This window comes from Nelumbo lutea, chromosome 1 (genome assembly GCF_056320005.1).
Source record: "Nelumbo lutea isolate HS-2025 chromosome 1, American lotus-T2T, whole genome shotgun sequence".
NCBI lineage: Eukaryota > Viridiplantae > Streptophyta > Magnoliopsida > Proteales > Nelumbonaceae > Nelumbo > Nelumbo lutea.
In genome coordinates, this window is record NC_142684.1 from 84176029 (window position 1) to 84201059 (window position 25031).

Here is a 25031-nt window from a genome sequence, read left to right on the forward strand (position 1 = left end):
CCACTTACATTTCTATAAAAAAAAATTAATTAAATTTCTTTGAATTTATCTGCATTTTTTCGTGCTCTTTGTGTCAACACCCCAATTGGTAGGACTCAACATAGATGGCCAATAAGTGATATTTGTGTGGTATAGAAAACAACGACCAACCATGACTTTTATACTATTAGCCCATTTCTTGTATACACAATATTGAGTTTAGTAAATTATTCCTTTTAAATAACTCCTTTTTGTCTCAAATAACACCTATCATACCTTAACTCATGGCTCCCCTACCAATTTGGCATGACTCTATCAAGAGAAGAATTGAGCTAGTGGGAAATGACTATTGTTGTTCTACAAGAATAATATACATGCCTTCCCCCCCCCCCCCCCCGAGGCCAGTCATGATCAAGAGAACTGAGCTACTAGGAAATGAGATCTATTGTTCTACAAAAATTCATGCCCCCTTGCCAGTAGTTGAAGCTACTGGTAAAACACAGATTATTGCGGAACAAAAGCCTTCATAAGAAAAAATGAAGTTACTGGTACAACAGGTTGTAAGCCGGTAAATCTCGAATACGACGAACATCCTCCAAAGCAAGTTCTCTCTCCAGTTGGGTCCGTGTTGTTTGTAAGACCTCCTGATTGAAAGGGACCGTGAAACATTAAAACAATGGCATACGCTGAATGCACATGTAAGAGAGAGAGAGAGAGAGAGAAAGAGAGATAGTACATTAAACTCCATGTAAGAAGCATGCATGGCAAGCCACTGGGCATCCATCATTTCAAATGCCATACAATACAATACATCAAAAGCTTCTTCATCTTCTGCAATTAATTAGTATGCTCTTAAAATGTATATCAAGATGGGCATAAAAATGCTAAACGACCTCTGAATTTGTTGTGTAATGAGCACCATAATAGTACCTGATAAGAGGTTTATGAAGTTTAATCCTGGGAGACATTTTGGTTTTGCTGCAAATGAATGGAGAAAAGAAAGATAATGAATGTATAATAAATAGTAGGCAACTGGCAGAAAATAAAATCCTAAATTCATATTTGGGAGAGGGCACATAACATGAAAAGTGAAAAGATAGTTTAACAGCTGGCAGTACAGTGAATATATTAGAGTCTCACAGTTTCACAGCTTCAACCAGGCTTTTCTTTTTGTGCTTTTTGGCCTGTTTGTACATCTCTAATGTACATCCCTTCCCCCATTTTTTGAATATAAGTTCTCTTCTTTTCAAATAAAACTTCAATCAGAAATAGAAAACTATATCCAAAATCCATAAGAATCATTAAAACATTTGCATCCCCAAATGTTTGGGAGCGGGCACATAACATGAAAAGTGAAAACATAGTTTAACAGCTGGCAGTACAGTGACCATATTAGAGTCTCACAGTTTCACAGCTTCAACCAGGCTTTTCTTTTTGTGCTTTTTGGCCTGTTTGTACATCTCTAATGTACATCCCTTCCCCCATTTTTTGAATATAAATTCTCTTCTTTTCAAATAAAATTTCAATCAGAAATAGAAAACTATATCCAAAATCCATAAGAATCATTAAAACATTTGCATCCCCAACATTGAGGATATTGAATGCCTTGTTCTTGAATTCTTTGAGTACAGTTCTGGAAAAAAAAAATCATGGAGCCATATTCTGTGGGATTTAAACCCAAAAAACAATAGGAATGTTAAGTCTTGTCAATTACTTCATGCTAAAATGCTGGAAGTTTGGTCCATATCCAGTCCACCCTTTCCAAGATCCAAGATAGGACCTACATTGCATAATGGCCTTTTTACAACTAAAGAAAAAAGGCAACATTGTCAATTAAAAGTGATTGCTTTTTTATCAGTTATCAATCATGGAACCAGCCATTTCAGTGGCAACCCAGCCCCAGTCAAGCTTGTAGTCGTAGATCTAGCCATTCAAAGTTTCACACCAGTGCCATCATTGATCACACTTTAGTGCTACAGGTCTATATATATTGCAAGTGTACACATATCAAATTACTTGGTTCTGTCTACTCATACTGCCAACCACATATGCAATATAAATAGCTTTTCAGAATCAGTTAATATAAAACAAAGCTTTCTAAAAAGCATAACAATTAGAATGAAGCATTAGTGAGAAACTTAAGGTTTATTTTCTTTTCATATGTCTTGTGTCCTCTACAATCTGCAAACTTCCCCTTCCACACTCCACAAAAAAACGCAGGGTCTCTCTCAGTATGGGCATCATGATATCCCCATTCTAAAATCTTCCCCTCTTCCCATAATATCAGGGGTGCAAGTTGGGTACTTAACCTTAGACTGCATGAGGCCTAGGCCCTCAGATGGACCCATTCAAATTTTAACAAATGTTCAACCCAAGCCTGTCCAAGTTGCAGCCTAGATAATATTTTGATATAACAATAAACGATTAAGAAATTGACTGCAAAGGCAGGGCCCTCTAGCTACCACTGGTTGTGACTGTTGGTCCCATTTAATTTTTTCTTACATCATTAACACCATCTGCTCAACAAATGTTTTGCCTTATTTTCCTCAACTTATGACTACTTTTTACTCTTGAGAATGAACCATACATGAACATTTTGCTGTAATATATTATTGACACATGCCTAGTAGCTATGATACAGGACATAACCTTGTGTCAAGTAACCTGGGATTTCCAAGCTGCTCAAGTCATTGTGCTACTGCCTATGCAAGTAGCCAGGAATATCACCAAATCATTTTGAAAAACACCACATGTCAGTTACAAAGCATATTACCATGTATGGAGGTAATAAGTTTCTTATAGTAGGATTCTTCTTCCAAATGTATAGAACCTAACACAAAACCCTTATAGCAGTGGAAGCTGTATCTTGGAACTACTACTCTCTTCATGACTCTTAAGGATTTTAAGGATTAATTGAACTTGGGAACTAAAATAATGATGCATATTAATGATGACATAAACATGCAGAATAAGTGTCAGAAAGAATTCAATGCCTGTTATCTCACTGACCTGAATATAGATCCAACATCTGAATCAACATAAATGATACATTAATTCCTGCAACAGCAAATGGATATTCCCAAGTGGCTCTCTCACCTTCTTGTTTGAACAACAACCTATGAAAAGAAGACTTCATTTTGATTTTGAATACAATTAGTATGAATTTATGAACAAAATTTTACAACAGAATAATAAAGAAAAAATGAAAAAAAAAAAACAAAAGATAGAAGATAAAATATTTAAATATCCTAGTTAGCAGTATAGCTAAATCATCACCTTAGTAAGGTATAAGCAATTGACTCACTAATGGGATCCAAAAATGTTCTAGTTGACAAGCTATCGGTTTATTAGAGTTGTTAGAATCTCCTTTTAACTTTTCCATCCAGGGGTGGAGTTGCAATTTGCTCATTAAGGAACCACAAACAATTCCATTTGCATTTTCATCATTAAATGATGATTGATTACTTTGGCTAGAGATACAATTTGTTTGAGTGATTCCTCAGAACCATAGAATGCTTTTAGGGCTTCTTGTCTTCTTTCTCTTCTCTTCAGGTTTCATCTTTCTACTTTATTGGATCAATTATGTGGCACTTTCTGTTGGTGCATCACAAGCGATAAAAAAAAATAATTTGGACCATTAACTTGCAGTAGATAGGAATTGTTAATTATTTCAACTTCCAGAATCTAATTTGCTGTCCTTCCAATATGGGACATCCTAGCAGAAATTATTCCTTCTAGTTAACCCCCAAAACCCTTAGAAAAATTCATTCTACTCTAGCTACCCCCTCATATACAGCCTAACCCAAATTCCTTTTGCACCACTTTATTAGACTACCCTTATTTTATTGGTCTTTTCATACTTTAGAGACACTGCTCAGTCACTAAACCAGCACAATTAATATATAACTAGTTAATAGATCCACAGGGAGGACACCTTTCAAGTTGGAAACAAGGCTGCAGCTAGAGGTGTCAATTGGACAGATTTGGTCCAACCCGATCCAGTCCAATGTGAGTCCAATTATAAATGGACTGGACCCAATCCAGTCCAAATCCAATACAACCAAATCCAATCCAATCCATTAAAATGTAAATGGATTGCATTGGATCCAATCCAAACCAAATGAAATATCAAAAATTATATAAAAGCACTTTTAGCATCGAAAAATCACTTTTGTAAAAGTACTTTGATAAAAATAATTTCATAAAAGTGCTTTTACAAAAGCACTTTATTGAAAGTACTTCGAAAAAGTACTTTTGTAAAAGTACTTCCAGAAAAGTACTTTTGTAGAAGTGCTTTTGTAAAAGTACTTTCGCATAAGTGCTTCCAAAAAAGTACTTTTATAAAAGTACTTTCGTAGAAGTGTTTTTATAAAAGCACTTTCGAAAAGTACTTTGGAAAGTGCTTTTGTAAATTTTATAATTTTGTAGAAGTGCTTTTGTAAAAGTACTTTTAAAAGTGCTTTCGTAAAAATATTTTTATAAAAGTACTTCTGTAAAAGTGTTTTTGTAAAAGTACTTTTATAAATGTACTTTTGTAGAAGTGTTTTTATAAAAGTACTTTCTAAAAGTACTTTGGAAAAGTGGTTTTGTAATAAAATTTGTAAAAGCACTTTTCAAAAAGTACTTCCAGACTTTTATAAAAGTACTTTTGTAGAAGTGCTTTTGTAAAAGTACTTTCATAAAAGTACTTTCGTAAAAGTACTTTTATATTTTGTAGAAGTGCTTTTATAAAAGTACTTTCATAAAAGTGATGTTCTAAAAGTGCTTCCATAAAAGTGCTTTCATAAAAGTGTTTTCATAAAAGTGCTTTCATAAAAGTACTTCTGTAAAAGTTTTTTTGTAAAAGTGATTTCATAAAAGTGCTTTCATGTAAAAGTGCTTTTATTAAAGTGATTTTGTAGAAGTGCTTTTGTAAAAATACTTTTCATAAAAGCACTTTTATTTATAAAAATATTTTCATAAAAGTGCTTTCGTAAAAGTACTTTCATAAAAGTAATTTTATGTTGTTTTCAGTTTTGGTTGATTTCAAATTGGACAAGGGTTTAGCCTCATGATCGGATTATTGGAAATTTGGTTTAGGTCTAATTCAAACCAATAAGAATATGGACCAATTTATTTTGGATTGGCCCAATCATAATTATAATGGACCGCCCAAATCCAATTTGATAAGGTTTGGATTGGATTGGATTGGATCCAAACCAAAACTTGTTGATTGACACCCCTAGCTGCAGCCTATGAGACTCGTAGATCACTAATCCCAAATACAAAAAGCTAGCATTCAATGATGTGTATAAATGTAATGCCAATTTGCATTAACTTCTAATTAATTTGGTGACATGATTACAGTGTGAAACAAGTTGAAGTGTTTTTTTCAAGACACTTAGCAAAGTACAGTTCTTTTCAAGATTATTAGGAATATTAGTCATAATCCTTGTATTCTGGAACTTCCAGATGACATAGGCATCTATCCTATCTTTAATGCAAAGGATCTCAGTGTTATCCTCGCACAAGACGGGTTTTCACTCTTTCACTCCTACCCCAGCCCCTTGATTACCTCTTATGGTTACAACTACAACTTTCATTCAAGATAAAAGGCTGATTTCTACTGCTAATTGTGGTTATTTAAATTCCTTGAGCAATGAAAGACCAACCATTATCAGAGTACTGGAGTTGCTAAGACCTACCCCAGGAGCACCACTTAAAAAATCTGCACACTTGGTGCACCTAGGTGTGCACCTGGTGCTCCTTATGCCTCAACCCAGGCGTGTGCTTTTTATATTTTTTGCGTTTTTTGTTGGTTTTTGAGCATGGTGGCTGGTACAAAGGTGGCTTGTTTTCTTTTTTTGTTTTTTGGTGTTTTTGAGCATGCCTCAGCCCAGGCATGCTTTTCAGTGTTTTTTGAGCTTTTTGCCTCAAGGCACTTGATACAAAGATGGCTTGTAGAATTAGGAATGAAAGATGTAACATCACATTAACTAATTGAAATAATGCAATTGAGAAAGAAATAAAGAAGTTAAAAGGTTTGACATGCTTGAATATGTTTTGTATGCTATTTTTTATTTTATTTTTGCATTTTTCACTTTGAGCATGCTTCAGCGAGGCATGCTTTTTGGTGTTTTTTGAGCTTTTTGCCTCAAGGCACTTGGTACAAAGGTGGCTTGTAGAATTAGGAATGAAAGATGTAACATCACATTAACTAATTGAAATAATGCAATTGAGAAAGAAATAAAGAAGTTAAAGGTTTGACATGCTTGAATATGTTTTATATGCTATTTTTTATTTTATTTATGCATTTTTCACTTTGAATATGTTTTATATGTTATGTTTATGTATTTAAACTTGAGCTAATAAGCCTTCTTGGAATAGTTAGTTTAAAATTAAAAGTTTTAATTTTTTTAATTAATACTGTTTTTAATATTTTCTTAATTTATTTTGCTTTTTTATTATTTTTAAATTTTGCACCTTTTTTTGAGAAAATTTTGCACCTTACTTCAGAAAGGCACACACCTTGCCTTGTGTCTCAGGCGCAAAATGGCCTTTGCACTTTTTTGCACATTGCACTTTTAAAACACTGAGTAAAACATCTAACTTCTCTAATCTGACAAATTAACCTCCAAGGACTATTAGGTCTGTCTCTCAACCATCATGTTATCATATGAATCTTCCTCAGATAATAACCTCTCAGTCCCATGAAGAATGACAGTTTAAGCCCTTTCACAAGAGAAAGTAGTTCAGCTCTCACCAAATCTATGTCACTAACTGATGCTCTTATTGATAATCAATTTGGTTACCTTCTACCACACCTTTACAATCTGAATCTGGCAAGCATTAGAATGCAGGTTGACTCTGAATTCTACCACTTTCCACAAAAGATGCCAAAGGTTGGGATCGTATCCAGTGTACTCCTCCCAAGACCAGTAATTTAATTTAACAATTTACTATCACAAGAAAAAGTCTTCAGTTATTCAAGTGTTGACTCATATTATTTTATTTTACTTATTCAGTTTTTGGGTGGGGAGCAGAGAGGAGGGGGGGTCCAGGGGAGGCAAGAGAAATAAACGAAACCTAGTATAGCAATATAACAAAATAATGTTGGATCCATAAAAATACATGCTGAAAAAAAAATATTGGTCCCAGCATGTCTTTTACATGGCATATGTATAAAGCACAATTTCCCAACACCACATATACTTCAAATGTGTTCAACATAACGAGTGCCTTAATATCTTTATTGCTTGGAAATTTAATAAATACTACAATTCAGAAAGCAAGGGGCCATTGCTTAGTGCAATGGTAAAATCTCAGGATGAAGTGTGAGAACATGGGTTGAAGTCTGAGAGCCAACAGCAGTCACTTAGGACCAAAATGTTAAAGGTTAGGTCCATAGCTGGTAACACTGGGTAGTGTCCCTTTTGTTATTGTTCAGATAGCTTAGGTGAAAACTTCTTGTTGCCTCAACTACAGTGCCATTAAGTTCTAGGAAAGTTAATGACAGAACAGACAGCATACCGGATATGTCCTGGCAAAGAACAACAAATTCTCAAGTGAAATAAATCCACAACCCCTACAAGAAAGAAAGATAACTAAACAATGTCATGTAAGAGAATACTTGAACAGTCAAACCATTACCAGACCTAATGAAAAAATCAAACTGAGATGATAATCTAAACTAACACAACTGATAAAAACATGGCAGTCCTAACACAAACTTTATATGAATTACTAATCAAATCCAGGTCAACATCAGTCAAACAGGTCAGGTTAGCTTAGCTAATAACAAAACCAAGATCAGGAAACAAGAGGCTATGCCATTTATACTTTTCATACCAAATGTGACATTAGCCACACTATTAACTAAATGATATTGTAATCCAATATAAATTCATGGATTTGATATAGGTAGAGAAGTATTTTTCAGAATTTCCTTCTCCCATTTTCCTCATAGACTTGAGAAAAATATAGATGTATGGTGTTAGAAGTAATTTATTACAGAAATCACAAAAGTGGTTTAAATTGAATAATGACAATCCACTGCTAAGAAACTTTGACAATTGGATCCATCAAATTGAATCTATAGCTTTTATTTATATTTTATTTCATTCATTAGTAGGTTCTTTTTCTGCCAAGACCTTTTTGGCTTGGATGAGTCTGGGAAATCAAAAATCAAAAAAAAAAAAAAACGGTAGACAAGATTTAACTTTTTAAATATGAGTAAAACTGATGTACGACCAGCTCAATTCTAATCCTTAGAGAATGTTGAATGGTCTTCTTTGATCAGAAATTTATGACCATTGATGGCTGTAATAATGACTTCTTGAAGGAACAAGAAAAAAAAATAGGAATAGAAAGAAGAGAGAAAATACCTGGAATCACTCACGGGGTGCCTAGAATCACTCTAGGGTATGGGAATCACTCACCATAATTAGCATAAGCTGAAGAAAACTCAATACACTTCATTGCTCTTTGTGTAAAACGTCCATACATATTTATAGACTAAATTCATAATAATCCTAGGAGCCAAACTGTTTGACTCATAATAGTCCTAGGAATTAAACTGTTAGACTCAATAATCCTAATAGGACTCAAACCAAATTATCATTATCTTATTTCAATTCAAACAAGACTCAATAACTATAATCCTACTTATGCAATGACTGAAATTTTAAACATAAACAAACTATAAATCAATGTTTAGAGAATTGGACTGGGCATAGAACCAGAGAAGGGAGAGATTCACGGGTCAAAGTTTCAATCAGGGTCAAACTGGTGGTCGAACCGTGATGACATGGCATATACATATATATACTATGGGTCATATAAATACCATATATAATATATTTTACAACTTTTAGTATACTTAAACATATGGGTGGAGGGCAAGTTCCTTAATTTTTAAAGCAAATGACTACGGTTCAAGTCTCTTAATTTACATTTTCTTTAAAATACATGCATTATAAAGTAACATGTACAATAAAAAGTCATTAATTAACAGAAGAAGTGGACTAGCAGTAATTGAGCATTAAGCAATATATAAAAATAAGAGATCATGGGTTCAAGACTTGTTAAACACATTTTAAAATTTCAATTATTTAAGGACCCAGGCGGTTTAATGAAACCAGGATTGGTTCACCATTTTTCATTGGCTTTTTAGAAAATACGGTTATTGGGGTGTGACCAAACCAGATAGGGTCCTGGTCACAGTTTGACCGCCTGGTCCGGTCCAGTTTCCTAAACACTGCTATAAATAGACAAGTTAGACCCTGTCACTGGACCCCACAGAAAATTTGTAAAATGGAAAAAATATCTCCTGTGTCCAAAAATACAGAAATACATAAAATTTCACAAATTTCCAATTTTCACCCTTCAACTCCTGCATCAAACCATGGTCCAGTTCTAACATACTGATGTGTTTCATTTGAGTATTTCATAAACGGGTTTAGACCTTTCTCACAAATAACCAATCAATTCTTACCGTTTTGGGCTAACCACTAAAGCACTATTTGATACCAAAAAAAAAACAACAATGATTTTTTAAAACTGTTTTAACTGTCCAGCCTAACCATTCAATCATTTGGACCATTCAGTGATTGGACAAAGTAGGTAATTCTACATTGAGATTGAGAGAGAGAGAGAGAGAGAGAGTTCTTTCAATTCAACCAGTGCTTCAGGAGAAAAAGTATTTCTGAAACTGGTTTGAGATATTCTGGTTTGGCCAATTTAGCTAGTGTTATGAACTGGGTAAACCTCTACTATTTTTTATTTTGGATATTAACAAACTTTATTGATTTAGAAGAAGAATGGATTATGTACATATGTCAAATATCCCTTAGTTGAGATGGTATAGGGGTTCTACCATTATTTGATCAAAACCAATAATTTAGATGCCAACTATTATTGTTGTCTGGCTGAATGGTTTTAACTGTTTGGAGCATTCCACAGCTGGACAGATTGGAAGGATCCTATATGTCTTTTTACGCTTTTTCTTTTTTCTTCTTTTCTTCTTTTTCGGTAAACCAGAAATCCCACCCTCTCTCCTTCCTTCCCTCCTTCATACTTCCCCTTCACTCGACCATATCATCTAACTAAAAGTGCTTGCCTCAAAATGTTGCAATAATATCCCTTTGAACTGCATGGTTGAACAATTCAACAATTGGACCATTCAATGGTTGGATAAGTTAGATAATTGCATGCTTCCCAATTTCATCTCTTCTCACAATTTCATCTCACTGCAGTTGGTTCCTAAAATTGTCTCCATATATAATATGATTATGACCATCATTGTAGCTTCAAACATTATAAAATTAGCATCTGCAAGAGTCACTCTTGTTTCCATATTAGCATGGTAAATTATGAAAATTACCTAAAATCAGTGGATGGATTAGGTCCTTGCCAGCCCATATCTTTCCATTGCTCAGAAATCATGCCTTTAAGATCAACATCTGGAAAAGCAGCACGCCACAATGCTCTAAGAGCTTCCTGCCAGTGAGAAAAAGATATTAACATGGCATCAACAATAAGAACTTCCAGAATAAAGCATTATGTAGAACAGTTACAACCATGTAGCTCCATCAGAGAAACCTTATGCCGAAGAAAGAAAATGTATGAAACAATTGGAAGACAAATGTATGAAAACATATGAAACAATTCCATTCATCAATGCATGGCCACAAATCCCATGGGATTGCAGTAAGATGTTTAATAGCAATATCAAACTCTGGATTTGAATGGGACCTTTTCATGTTCAAATTTTAAAACTTGTGATGTTATCATCAACTAGTCCTAAATGAGAAGCAGAAAGGGCTAAAACTAATTTTCTTCATGCATGAGATAATACAATCTTTGGGAAGCCATTATTGATTAAACAGTATATGCGCAATTAGATACAATCTTGTTTGTTCTGTTTGCACATCATCTCATGTACATCCCCCCCCCCTTTTGCCACTTCTGAATATAACAGTTACCATTTTTGAAAAAGAAAATCTGAATAAGAGGCTATGGTATACCATCAACAATAAATGTCAATGAACCTTGTTTGCAAGTTTCTCATATGTTTACAGCATTCTGGAGTTTTGGTAGGAGGTGGCACAAAAAAATAAGCAGTTTGTTTTTATGACATCCACAGATGTCATGATAAAATAAGAGCATACTCAACTTGTACATCCTATTTTCATTGTATCATAAAGGAGAACTAATCAAAGTTAGGGTAGGTCTCTTCCTCTATTAGATAAAACAAAAAGAATGAAAATGATGCTAGATGATAGGAAAACACTCAAAGCTTTTTAAAATTAAGTTAAGAGAAATTCAAGGGAAAGAAGTTAATACCTGATGGTCTGGGCGAGTCTCATCAAAAGGTACTTGCACTCTTTCTTGAAGCCTTTTCCATCTTACTTCCTGCTAAGCAGTAAACCCTATAAGAAATAATCTACAGCAAGAAAACAGAACAATTGCAGGATATATACAAAACCAATATTAACTAGTGCATCTATGCAAATTCCAGATGGGTGTACTAAAGAAAGAATCTCAGGGCTTTTTGGTAGATGAAAATTTTTCATATGTTGTCCATAATTATTGTAACTACCACACACTAAAAGCATATGCAATAGATTTCATATTTCACAGAATGAAAGCAGAACAGCATGTTGAATTAAAATTTCAAATCTACCTGAATTGGGCTCAAAGTATAGTCAAGACATTTGTCAGATCCACGACGTTTATTGCCTAAGCGATTAAAGAGCCCTCCTATCCATGATCGTGGTCCAACCATAGCATTATCTGCAACAATCACATATTTATAAACCATTTAAACATGTGAGGAGAGGCATGTGCACTAAATCATGGTTCACGCAAGTATACACAAACACACAGAAAGAGACTCCTGATATTAAAAACACGTACTATTATAATTTTTTTGCTAAAGTAACTGGTTTAAAAAAAAAAAGAAAAAAGAAAATGATTCTGCACGTTAAGGTAACCAATACCAACACTTTTAAGTTAACCTTTTATCAGTCAGTGTCTCCTTGTTTAACAGATTTTGAGAAAAAATGGGACCAATTCTGGTGCAAACTGAGACTCGAAATCATGCCTCAAATATTAAATATGCCAAAAATCTGAATTAGAGAAACATTCTAAAAGTTGAGGCTCTAAAAGAACATGATCACATGATAGTGAAGCTAAAGCCAACTTCCAGGAGAAGCAGAAAATGCCAAGATAATCCACTGGTTTTGCATCCTGCAGTGGCTAGTTGTCTGCAACATGACTGGGCAAGAGAGTAGATTCAGACCATCCATCTGATGAGTAAACCTCTGAATCAGATACATACGTAATGTAATTATCCATACCATTTTTATGTTCCACCATGTATATACTCCCTACAAGTAATAGCCCAACAAGGGTTAAAAAAGATCTATCATTTTGTTGCATGGAAGAACTCTATCAGGCTGGAATTTTTCATGTGTAAATCCTGTGACATCAAAACACATCTACTGGTTCTGCCCATGTGTTGTAGAAGAATATCCGAACATGCTTTCTCTATATGAAAAACCCTAACTCTAATCTAGGTTGGAAAAGAAAGAATAAGACAAAAAGAAAAATGAAGAACAAAGGTAGAAATCTAGCAAATGGACTTTTTTTTTAAATACAAGGAAAAAATAGGTAAAAAATATGTCAAGAGAAATAATTAAAGAACCATTTAGGTTATCAAACAAAGTATGTTAGGCAACATTTCATATTTCCTGTCCTGCAAACAGTAGGACTAAAGTGGATAAATCCAAACAGGGAAAGAAAATAAAAGATAAGAAAATCAAATTAGGTCTTATGAGGAGATGAGAGAAGCAATTTACTCACTAAAACGTTGAGCTGACTGTAATATTAAGTGAGCAAAATTATGAGACCATGCCCCCTGTTCGTGCTTGTTCTTTTGCCTCCAAATCTCCTCATCCTCATCGACCTGTATTTAGAAGCACCCACAAGCACACAATAATTAGAAATTATCACCCTACATCTATAACTCAGCTGACTTGACACAAATTGTTTGTTTTCAGACAATTAACTTGTCTAAACTTTTCTACAAAATCACATTGCTTGTTTTCATACAATCTAGTCCCCCCCCCCCAAAAAAAAACCCTGGTGAAGGCATGATTTTATCCCAAGTCTCCACTAACTCCATCCTAAGGCTTTATCAACTGAGCCAGTTGGCACCTTCATAAGAAACCATTGTAAAATACAAGGTTTCTTTCCTTTTCTTTTTTTGTTCATTATAAGAGGCAAAATGGTTAAATGAGCTCACAAACGTGAAATATACATGAAGACTCAATGCAGAGATTAAATGTAAGTTCTCATGGAATTGTCAGATAAAGCAAACCGTGTATCTACTGCTCTTCTTACAATTTCAATCTTTTTGATCATGTTCAATTTTGACTCAAAATCTGCTCACACTGGAGGGGAGTACTTAAAATGCATTCCATGAAATACACACGAGTTCCCCATGTTGTAGGCTATCAGCTATCTTTACTAGCAGCCTCGGTGACCCTGTTGTAGGCTATCAGCTATCGTTAGTTTGCAAAAAAAAAGTGGAGCCAGTTTGTAGCAGAAGCAGGATGAAGAGAACAAGTGCCAAACTATTAGGACTTCATGGGAGTAACATGGAAATTTGGAGTTTGAACACACCAGAACATGATGCTCTCTTCAAGGCTCAGTTTGGAAAGAGTGCAAATACAAATATATTCAGTGCAAAACTTTTATAAGGTCCATATTTGTACTTCTAAAACCTTGTAATTGCACTGAACAGTGAACACACTCTTCCCAAACTGCCCGGAGGTAATGTATTGGTAAGGTCGGGGCGGTGAGAAAAATATAACCGGAATGAGGATAAGAGGTTTTTGTCGTTTTATCTATCCCTCCATTTGTTCTGTTGTATTTTCTTTTATCCTTTGAAGGGCAGAGCAGGAAGAGATGCATTGGCGACGCTTGAATCTCATATCAGGGGATGTCTACAATGGCAATGCGATTCCTTCTTCATTGCAAACAATGAAAGAATAATGGAATAGAGAAGAAAGAGATAAAAGAAAACAAAGAAATGATTGTAGTGTCTCATGCTCCACCTCAAATTCAAACTCTCATTAATTCAGTTGTCTTCATGCAGCACTAATTACGTATACAGAAAATGAATAGATATGTGATTGCATAGAAATAGTTAGATACAAATATTATATGGATATATCTCCAGCACCGAATTCTCCGACAGGAACGAAAAGGAAGAAAACGTGAATCGAAAAGAACCCAAAAGAATAGACATTTAAAAATGAAAAGGCAAAACAGAGAGCGCAATCAAAGCGCCCATCCATGACTTTATTTCTTTTGCGGAGAAAATGTGCGTAGTTTATATATTATTTTTGGAGCGGACACAAAAACAATTGAAGACAAAAAAAAAGAACATAAAACAAAGACAGAAAGATAAACAAGGAATTAATTATTGTGCGTTGTAACATAGAACGAGAGAGAGAGAGAGAGAGAGAAAGACCTGTGACCAGATTCAAGATGAAAGGTTGCGGTAGGGCCGAAGCTGGAAGATGAGGAGGAAGAGGAGGAGCATCTGGGCTCCACCCACTCTACAATGTCTTGGCTTCTTCTGTCTCTCCCTTCTCTTTTGCCCTTGGTATTTCTACTTGGGAAATGGGAAGTGGGAGACGGCCCAGACGGGGAAGACAACCTACAGAGAAAGGGGAAGGAAGAGAGCATATCTCGCTCTTGAGCGCTAAGACCAGCCATACGCTACGAGGGGCTGTAAAACTCCGCCCGAGTCTTAATAGACGTAGAAGGTGAAGCCTTAATACATTAGTTTCTCCATTCATGGTTCGTTCTCGTTTCAGACTGTCAACGACGATTCCGTTGCCGCGTGTTAAAATGTGTTGTCTCGTAATCATCATTTTTAGCCAATCTTTTCTCTTTCTTTTGACACTTGCGGGTTTTTTTACGAATCTTTCAAAAACGGCCAAGCGCTCCAACTGAACTGAAGGGTTGCTCCAATGTTTTAAAAACCGATCCGGGTCGGTATTCGGTTGCGCGTCATCGATTCGATCGACCGGGTCGAACTGTTCAGATCGTTTCACATCAATGCATATATATATATAGCACATCTGTGTATATATTAGCAATAAATAATATATAAATATCTTTAGATATGTTATATGTATTATTTTATATTTAATTTATGTATTTTAATTCAGTTTTTAATTTTTTTTATTTATAAAAAATATAAACAATTGTGATTTGAGGCCAAAAAAGAGTTTTTTCATGAAAATAGCAAGGCAAAGTGCCTATAGCGCTTGAGGCACATAGGTCTCGAAAAATTACCCAAAATTAAAAAAAAAATCATCCCAAATATCAGAGTGCAAATTTATGGCCTTCAAAAGTTTTGTATACATCGAGTGTACAACCCATAACCCGGTCACTACGGAACGAGTCAACAATCAAAGCAGCCAGATCAAACACTTCTTGACCAAGCCAACGATTTTTGACAATCTAACAGATCTTGACCAAACCAAACCCAAAATCCTGGTTGGGTGAAAGTTCAACAGTTTTGACCAAATGGGTTAAAAATATTGGGTTGCTCAATTGGAGCTCGAGTCTCATACCCACAAACCCACAGGACATAGTTGTAGTGTGCATTGGAAACATCTTCCGTGTTTATATAATAGTTTAAAGGAATGTTCCATTAAGTTAAGTGACAAATGCCAACAATGGGATAAAGTGAGGGAATCCACAAGTTTAGGGGGTCTTTGTTGCAAAGTAAAGTTATAGGGGCTAAGTATCCCGACCCCCTAAACAAGATGGCTGTCTGTAAATTTTTAAATATTTTGTTTATGATATAGAATGACAAGTTATTTTAGTTCATTTTTATTAATAATATAATATTTCGATCATTTTAGTTTGATTTATTAATGCTATTACACATTCAATATCCGATTGTAATCCAAATTTGATTCACGTTTGATATAAAATCTAATGGATAAGATTCAATTTGAATCCAAATATAAACGAATTAAGTTTGGATTCAGATGTTTAACTACATCTCTCACAAGATTGAGAAAAACCCTTGGGTTGGAAAGGCAAATTGCTTAACCATGTTGGTAAGGAGGTTATGATAAAAGTTGTATTAAATGTCTTCTGACTTACAGCATGTCATGTTTCTTATTGCCAGTGAATATATGTGAAAGAATTATTAAACTCCAGAAATCTTTTTAATAGGGTAAGGAAGGAAATAAGAAGGGAATCTCATAGCTGAAGTGGGAATAACTGAGTAAAAGTAAATTAAATGGAGGTCTAGATTTCCATGATCTAGTTGTTTTAATAGGGCTCTCTTAGCCAAATTGGTTTGGATATTAGAAATTGGTGAGGACAGCTTATGGGCAAAGGTAATAAGAACAAATCTTTTCTTAAGGCTGCATTTGGATGCAACGTAAATTAAGAATCGATGTAAATTTTACATCGATTTGGTTTTGTATGCATTTGGAAAGAGGGCATAATTATTATCGATGTAAAACTACACTCTGGTTTAGTTTTGGGTGCATTTGGATGGAGTGTAGTTTTACATCGATAATTGATGTAAAACATCATCAACTCTAAAATTTTACATTGATAATCGATGTAAAAACTACATCGATTTTATCAATGTAAAACTTTACACTCTTCCACCCATCACTATTTTCAAAAAAGCAACAGTCACTTTCTAATTCAATGTAAAACGTCATGTTTTTACACTAATTCCAAACACAACTTAAATGACAAATTCACTAATTGTAAGTCTTGGGGTTGGAGGAGCATCCTTAAAGGGAGAAGTTATTAAAAAAGATCTATGTTGGGCCATTGGTTTAGGCAAGCCCATCTCAATTTGGAATGATCCATGGATCCCATGATTACTAAGCTATAAAACAGTGGTCCCTGACGCAGGAATCCTAGGGTGTCAAAGGTCAGTGATTTATTCCAGCTAGATAGGAGAGAGTGGAATGTAAACCTAATCAGGTCCATGTTTTTACCTTCCGTTGCTGAAAAAATCCTAGCCATAACACTCCCTTATTATGAGTGGGATGATAGTTTGGTGTCGTCTGTAGATAAAAAGGGCACATTCCTGGTAAGATTAGCCTACTTTGTGGCAAAAAGGAAAATGGAGGAGTGTTCCCATGTATCTGGAACTGATCATGGGACTTATAAAGATTTGTGGTACACTATGGAATTTTAAAATCCCTCCAAAGATTAGGCATTTCCTCTGGAAGGCATGTCTGAATGCTTTAGCAATTAAGAAATTTTCATTTAGAAGAAAGATTTCTATTAGTGTGATTTTGTCTAGTGTGTAACATCAGTGAGGAATCAGTTTTTCATGCTTTATGCTCTTGTGCTTCAGTTAGGAGGTGTTAGATTGGATCAAGTTTTGTAAATTCTTGAAGGACAAGAAAGGGGATCTTTTATAGTAAATTACCTTGATTCTCTGGAACATTTGGATTATTAGAAATGATGTTCTTTTCAATAATTCTAGTTCTAATCTATTATCTGTCATTAACAAGGTTCAGGCTCAATTAAAGGAACTTCAAAATCGGGAAGCTTCACCATTACCAACACAACCCCATTCTAATTTAACTAAGGGTATTTCGTCAATTTGGACCCCTCCACAGGAAAATTGGATTAAAATTAGTGTTGATAGAGCTTTCTCCTCTAATGGTTTTGCAACTTTTGGTTTGGCGGCCCGTGATCATCTTGGTTTTTGTCTAGCAACAAAGAGTGGCCCTTTCTCAACCTTCTCATTGTCCCAAGCTAAAGTGTTAGCATCTAGAAGGCTTACATCTATCAAAATCTCTTGGTTGGACTAAGGTAGTTGTTGAAAGAGATAATCAATCTTTATTTGGTTCATTGACTAATTTTAAATAAGGTTGCTCTTCAAACTAATCTTTTTTTTTCTATTTTGCATTGCTTAAAGTTGGCTAAAGTTTCATCTACCTCCTTTTATTTTGTTAGAAGATATCAGAATGTTCCAACCCATCAATTAGCTCAAGGGGGTTTGGTGTCTTCAAGCCTGTCGGTGGACTCTTGTCCACATTGGCTTTCAGAAATGTTGTGTCTAGATTTTGCTGTAGTTTATGAGCAGTGTAGTTGCTAGTGTTCTGTCTGGTATTTGTTTGTTTTTTTTCTTTCTTTCTTGTCTTTTCATAAAAAAAAGGGAATTTAGTTAATAAGGGCAACTTTTGGGCCTTAACATCAAGAAAAATAATCTTTTTAACATAATTATTAAAATAGATTAACTTTTTTTTTAAATATCAAATAGGGGCAAAAACATTGTTCATCTCCTTTCTCCTTCAAGCCATCGAACAAATCTCCCCCAAGATTAATAAATATTGATACAGATCTCTACTTTTTTGTTCACCCTTGTAGTTGCTAGCTTGCTTCAAGCAAAAATGGCGAAGCCCACTCATGTGTTTTTGCATTTCGTTATGTATATCTTGCTTCTCTACTTGGCATACTCATAGACCTCTTCCAATCCCAATTTGTAGGCTTTATGGCATTCAAAACTGCTTCAGATACCTCTAACAGGCTTAGTAGATGGAACCAAACCATCGATTCATGTACTTGGTACGGTGTTTCATGTGTTCTTCGAAGTGCTTCAAAAGAATAACTCATAGCAGTTCTGCTCTGAGTTTGGAACAACTAAAATGCAGAGAAAGAAGAAGAAGAAGAAGAAGAAGAAGAAGAAGAAGAAGAAAAAGGGAAAGAGAGAGAGAGAGATCGGATGTGGGGAGATTTATTTGATGATCTAGAGGAAAAAGGAGATCAACAGTGTTTCTGCCCCTATTTGATATTTAAAAAAAAAAGTTAGCCTATTTTAAAAATTATGTTAAAAAGATTATTTTATTCATTTTCAACCTATTGTATATGCAAGTTTGAATTTATTGTATATGCAATTAAATCCAATTCATTTTCAGCCTACAATTTTCAGCTAGGAGTCTAAGATTCAATATCTTGCCATGCATCATGCATTTTGTTTAAGATCTCACATTGAGATCTAACCCAAACTTGCAATTGAAAGGAAGTATATATCCACCAAATGGTCCAGATCACTATCTTATTTGGATCCAAACTCATATCCAATGAGAGATTTTTCTATTTAGGTTTAGATATAGATTAGCAGAGAATGCAGGGGCTGATGAGGGCAAGGATATTTTCTAGAAACTGAAAGTGAGTTGATGCATGTGTAAAAATTGTAGGGAGCATGCAAAAAATAGCTAGTGGCAAAAAAAAAAAATTGTGAAGTGAGAGCACTATTAAAACAACAATAACAATAGTAGTACAGGGGTCTGTAATTTATCCAATAAAAAATAAAATAAAAATAATTTACAAATTCTGGTAGATTTGAATAACTACTGATAAGTTTGGGTATTTCTCAGTAATGACTCATTATTTACCATTAAATAATTTTAAAAAATAGCAATAAATTATTGCTAATTTTTTATAGTTTTCAATAATTACTGCTAAATCATTATAAAATAACAAAAATAAAATAAAAATAATTTATTGCTGCTAAAATTGAACAACTACTGATAATTTTTGATATTTTTCAAGAATTATTGATAATTTACTATTAAATAATTAAATAATATGAATAATTTACTGGTAACTATGGGTAAAACTGAATAACCACTGAAAGTTTCTGATAGTTTACTATTTATTTTGGATAAATTTGAATAACTACTAATTATATATTGTTAAATAATTAAAAGAAAATTAAACAAACAATTGATCATTTCTGGTGATTTTCAATAATTACTGATAATTGTTTGTTAAAAACGAAATTAAAATAACAATAAATTACTATTAAATTATGGTAAATTTGAATAGTTACTAAATTTCTAGTATTTTCAATATCTACTGATAATTTACTGCTAAATAATTAACAACAAATATCAATAATTTACTATTAACATTAGGTAAATTTCAATTATCACTGATAATTTTCAATAATTAATTATAATTTACTGTTAAATATGGAAAACAAGATAACAAAAGTTTTCTGTTAAATTATGGTAAATTTCAATAATTACGATTTTTTTTGGTAATCTTCAATAATGACTATTAGTTAATAATGAATTATTAGTTTTCAATAATGATTATTACTTAACTAATAGTTAAAATTTACTTTATACTTCAATTTAATCCACATGCTCTTATGATCTTTTTATTGTAGGGTGGGGACTACCAAATCACGTGAGGATATCTGGATGGACTCTCACCTTAACCAAATGGTCATATGGGATGGCACCCTGATCGAGTGGATCACATAAAGTAACATAAAATAAAAATTAGCTTTCAAAAGTAAATTAAATGAAAGCTAAAAACGAGGTACCTAAAGCACAAAAAACATGGCAGAGATTTTTTCGCACTAAAAATAGATATGTCAAAAGCCTATGACCATTTTGAATGGAATTTTCTCCTAAAAATCTTATCCCTTCTTGGTTTCTCAAAGGACTTTTGTTAACTCATAAAGGAATGCATTTTCTCAGTCTCCTTTCCGGTATTAGTTAATGGTACGTCCGAAGGACTTTTTTATCCCTCTAGAGGATTTAAACAAGATCCTTTGTATTTATTTATTTTAGCAATGGGCTTATCCTATCTTTTGCTTCAAGCGAAACAAGAGGGAAAATTACAAGGCATTTTAATAACCCCTTCTTCCCCAAAAATTTCTCACTTACTCTTTGTAAACAATGGGATGTTATTCCTCTGAGCCCATAGGGAAGACATAGATAACTTAAATCAAATTCTTCTTAAATTTCAAGCTGCCTCTGGTCAATTGATCAACATGGAAAAATCCGATGTCTTTTGTAGTAAAAATATTCATCCAAGACATCAACGCATGATTAGGCGGTAACTACATATAAACCCTCTTAATAGGAGAGCTTCAGCAATTGGTCAAATGGGGAAGAAAATTTTAATCCAATCTATCCTTCAAGCTATTCCTATCCACTCCATGAGTCTGATTAAATTTCCTCAAAAAATCATAGATCATATGGACAAAATAATTAAAGATTTTTCGTGGGGTGTTTCCTCTTCTACAGAAACACCCTTATTGTTGGTGCTCCTAGAACACTCTCATGTTACCAAAATTCAATGGAGGATTAGGATTCAAAATTTTAAATTTAGTTAACCATGCCCTTCTTAAGAAGTTAGCCTGAAAATATTTAAATGAGCAACACAAGTTATAGGCCCAGGTGTGGAAGTCAAAGTATCTTAAAATCACAACATTATACCCTATTCAATGGCCTTTTCTGGGTTCATTTATTGGAAAGCTATTTGTCCAAAAATTATTGATTTAGCTTCTGAAATTGGTTATTTTATCAACGAGAATTCTTCTTTTATCGTCCACCAAGTTCCCTAGATCCAACTAAATCATAAGTTTTACTGGATTTCCTTTCCCTTATCTCCTCAATTAAGGAATATGAATATTTCTCTTATGATTTCTTTGGGACAGTGGAATACTAACCTAATCCTCTCTCTATTTTTAACCGAGGAAGCTTCGTATATTTTGAGAACACATATTTTTCTCTTAAACAATGAAATGGATTGGGTTTGGACAAGTCATAATTTTGGGAAATATACAGTAAAAGAGGAATAAAAAAAGAAACAAGCACCTCTATTACAAAACATGTCCTCTGATTTCAAATTCTATTTATCTAAAACCTAGAAACTTGTTATTCCTCCTCGTTATCAATTATTTTTCTAGAGAGTAATTAATGGTTATATTCCAGTAAAAATTTACTTTTTGTGGATTCTTCAAATAAACTTGTTATGTGCAATGAGGAAGAAGAATCTCTCACACATCTTTTTGTCCATTGTCAATTTTCTCAGGCTATTCTATTTGAAAATCCATGAAACTTACAATTAAATAACATATTTCAAGGATCTTGGATTTCTTGCATTAACAATTTATATAACCAAATTTCTAACAATCAATTTTTTCTTAGAATCTTAGGATGGATAGCTATTGCCTGTTATTACATATGGTACGCTAGAAATGAAAAATGTTTTAGGAACAGCCAACTTTTACCACAGGCAATTACCAATATTGTCAACGGTCCATGGAATTATTGCATGAACCTATTTCACCCAATATTTTTCCTGCGAACCATAGGATGCAGTTATCCATTTCCAATGCTACTGATATTACTATATTCATTGATGCAGGGAAAATCTCTTACCCTCTTTTCAGCTTTGGTATTATTATACTACTTAGAAATTTAACTTGTTCAAAGATTATCGGAGACCAAACTTCTCAACCCACTTCTATTGATCAAGCTAATGTTTTTTAACCATTGTTGGCCTAGACGATCTGACTGTTCAGCCCGGAAACTGTTCGAACAACCAGTTCCGTTTCACCCCTAACCTATTATTGGGTCAAAACCTGTTGAATTCATCAAAAAACCGCTGACCTGGGCGTTCGAACCATCAACTTGTTTGACCCGACCAGCGATTCGCAATATAAAGTTGTAGAGAGAACCCAGATCTGAGATCTAATCTGATACATGAACTCAGATCTGGGATCTAGCCCAAAGAAAAAACACGAAACCAGATCTAAGAAGAAGAAGAATAAAACTTTCTTGACTTCTGTTGATAACCAGGAATTTAATTTTAAATATGAAGTCAAATGTTACTTTTCAACTTGTAAAAAGCAAACTTTAACATCTCGACTCAAGGTATTCCAGGAAGGAAAAAACTCACCGTCAATATTTTTTTGTATTACATAACTACCCTAGTGGGATCCCTAGAGTTGAGTTATCTTTAAAAAAACTGAAAGCAAAAATATGAATGACAAATCTGACAAGATCTGATGAGAGAGTGAATTAGAGAATCTAGACCGACAAGATCAGATGAGAGAGAAATTAGCTTTTAAAAATAGAGTACAAGCTAAATTAAATCAAAGCAAAAATATATTAAATCGAGAATGGCAAGATGAGATGAGAGAGAAATTAGCTTTCGAAAATAGATTACAAGTTAAATTAAATCAAAGCGAAAATACCAATGGCGAGTTTAACAAGATCTGATGAGAGAGTGAGTTAGAGAATCAAGCAAAGCTGATAAAGATTTTTTTTATGTCCATCGAGAGAGATTGGGTTAATGGGTCATCCATTCAAATGTCAGATGTGATTTAAATGACAGCCACATGTCATCTTAAAACAGAATGAAGAGTTAAGATAATTGGGTTTTGCACGGTTTTTACAGGTGTCGCTCTCAGTAAAATCAATAGACCAAAGGCCTATTTTCCATGTTTTTTTTGGAAGATATTGGGTAGTTCTGATAGTCAAAAGATGCATTGATATTTTGTATGAAGATCTGAGTAGTCCGAAACTAATTTGGTAGATGCCTTTTCATGCATCTTTTTGTGTCTTTTGATGTGAGAATAAAACATGAAAAATATGAAAAGTTTTATTTGAAACTTTCTGAAATCAACACAAAATGGGTTTTTCGTGTCTTTTCACCACTCTGACTTTTGACGGTTAAATCTTTTACAAACTAAATGGAAATAGACTAAAAATCAGTCTACCAAACTTGTAAACAGCCAAAAGACCACATGAAAAAATGTCAAACGGGTCCCAAGAAAATTAAAGAGGCTTTTTCCTTCTAAACTTTCACACTCACTGGACATGTGAAAATGCACAAATATTTCGCAAATGCTCAAGGCTCCTTCCCTACACCACTTCCTTGTTATATATATATTAACAACCCCTTTCTACTGGCGTGAAAATTGAAAACCACCTTTATATATAAGGGTAAATCACAAAGCCTACGTACTATGACTGTGAGACAAAGACCTCCTTCTGTTAGTTTTTCGTTGAAATATTTTTTAATCCCATGTAATAACGACAATTAGGAGAAAAGAACTATTCATCTTCCCTGACCTCACAATACAGGAATAACACCAGCGATAATTCCTTCTACCTCAGATTCCTTTACAATTGTCTCTCTCTCTCCCCTGATTTCTCTTCAGAGATCAAACCCAGCAAGAAAATAGACTCCTTCCTTCCACCATAATTCTGAACCTCAGCTTCGTCAGATCCGAGCCACTTCTCCGCATACAAACTTCCAATTTCTAAACCTGTTTTCTATTTGCCTAACATAAACGAAATCTGCACTGTTTTCTTCGAGGACCCTTCTCACTACACTAACAAGATCCAAGGAATAATAAAACTATAGCTTCTAAGGTTTTCCGATCCATAAGCAATATAGATTGACGTACAAATCTCTATCTTCCCGACCCGCTTCGCACAATGCAAATGCCCCAGCTGCATGAATGAACTAATGTTTTATTATAGAGTTTTTTCTTCTGCCCAACTTTAGTCGAAGCTCTGAAGCTGATCTCCTGTAAGTGGATTAAGATTTGTTCGTTTCTCTTTATCCACGAAGCGGTTTTTCTCCCTTCGGTTTGTTCAAGGAAGTGTTCAGATCTTATTCCAGGAGCTTTCTGATACCAATTGTCAGCGGATATATATGGTGAAGTCAGGGAAGATGAACATTATTTTTCTCTCAATTATCCTTATTATAAAGGTAGTACGAAAATTAAAAAGCAGGGTTTTTGTCTCACGGTCATAGTGGGTCTCTGTCGCAAAACAAAATATAGAGGGTCTTTGTAAATTACCCTATATATAAAGTGGCACACTTTATGACCGTCAGATCACATGAAACTGAGAGGCTGTGTTTCTGCATCCCATAGAATCAATAGTGATCCGACGTGCTAGTATAACCCCATAATAAAATATTGACATTTTGAATGGCTACCATGCGTGTGGTTGACGTGGACTGAGATAAGGATACTTCACCAATACGGGATCTGTTCCCCACACAGAGGGCCTCACACCGACCTCACACGCACATCCTACCATCTTATTATTCACGGGAATGGGAGATGTTCCCAATGCACGGTGGATGTATCTGTTTGAGGAGCAGATCCGGTCTCTCCAAACTCTTGAAATATCTCTAGTCCCAAGTCCTAACAATTGTTTTCTTTTTTTTTTCTTTTG

General features: G+C 34.2%; 1 protein-coding gene across 2 annotated transcripts; it reads right to left on the bottom strand.

Moving 5' to 3' along the window:
- Positions 1-192: 192 nt before the first annotated feature.
- LOC148875791 (uncharacterized) lies at positions 193-14785 on the bottom strand. Of its 2 annotated transcripts, none has more exons than XM_088965382.1 (10): positions 14498-14785; positions 12823-12925; positions 11642-11751; positions 11302-11370; positions 10340-10455; positions 7489-7543; positions 2989-3109; positions 910-957; positions 716-810; positions 193-623 (listed from the first exon to the last, which is right to left on the bottom strand). In XM_088965382.1, the coding sequence occupies exons 3-10, from the start codon at positions 11741-11743 to the stop codon at positions 522-524; spliced, it is 708 nt and encodes a 235-aa protein (XP_088821508.1). In that variant the 5' UTR covers positions 11744-11751; positions 12823-12925; positions 14498-14785; the 3' UTR covers positions 193-521. The 2 variants fall into 2 exon arrangements, with proteins under 2 accessions (XP_088821508.1, XP_088821509.1); XM_088965383.1 differs by having other exon boundaries at positions 12819-12925; positions 14498-14774.
- Positions 14786-25031: the final 10246 nt, after the last annotated feature.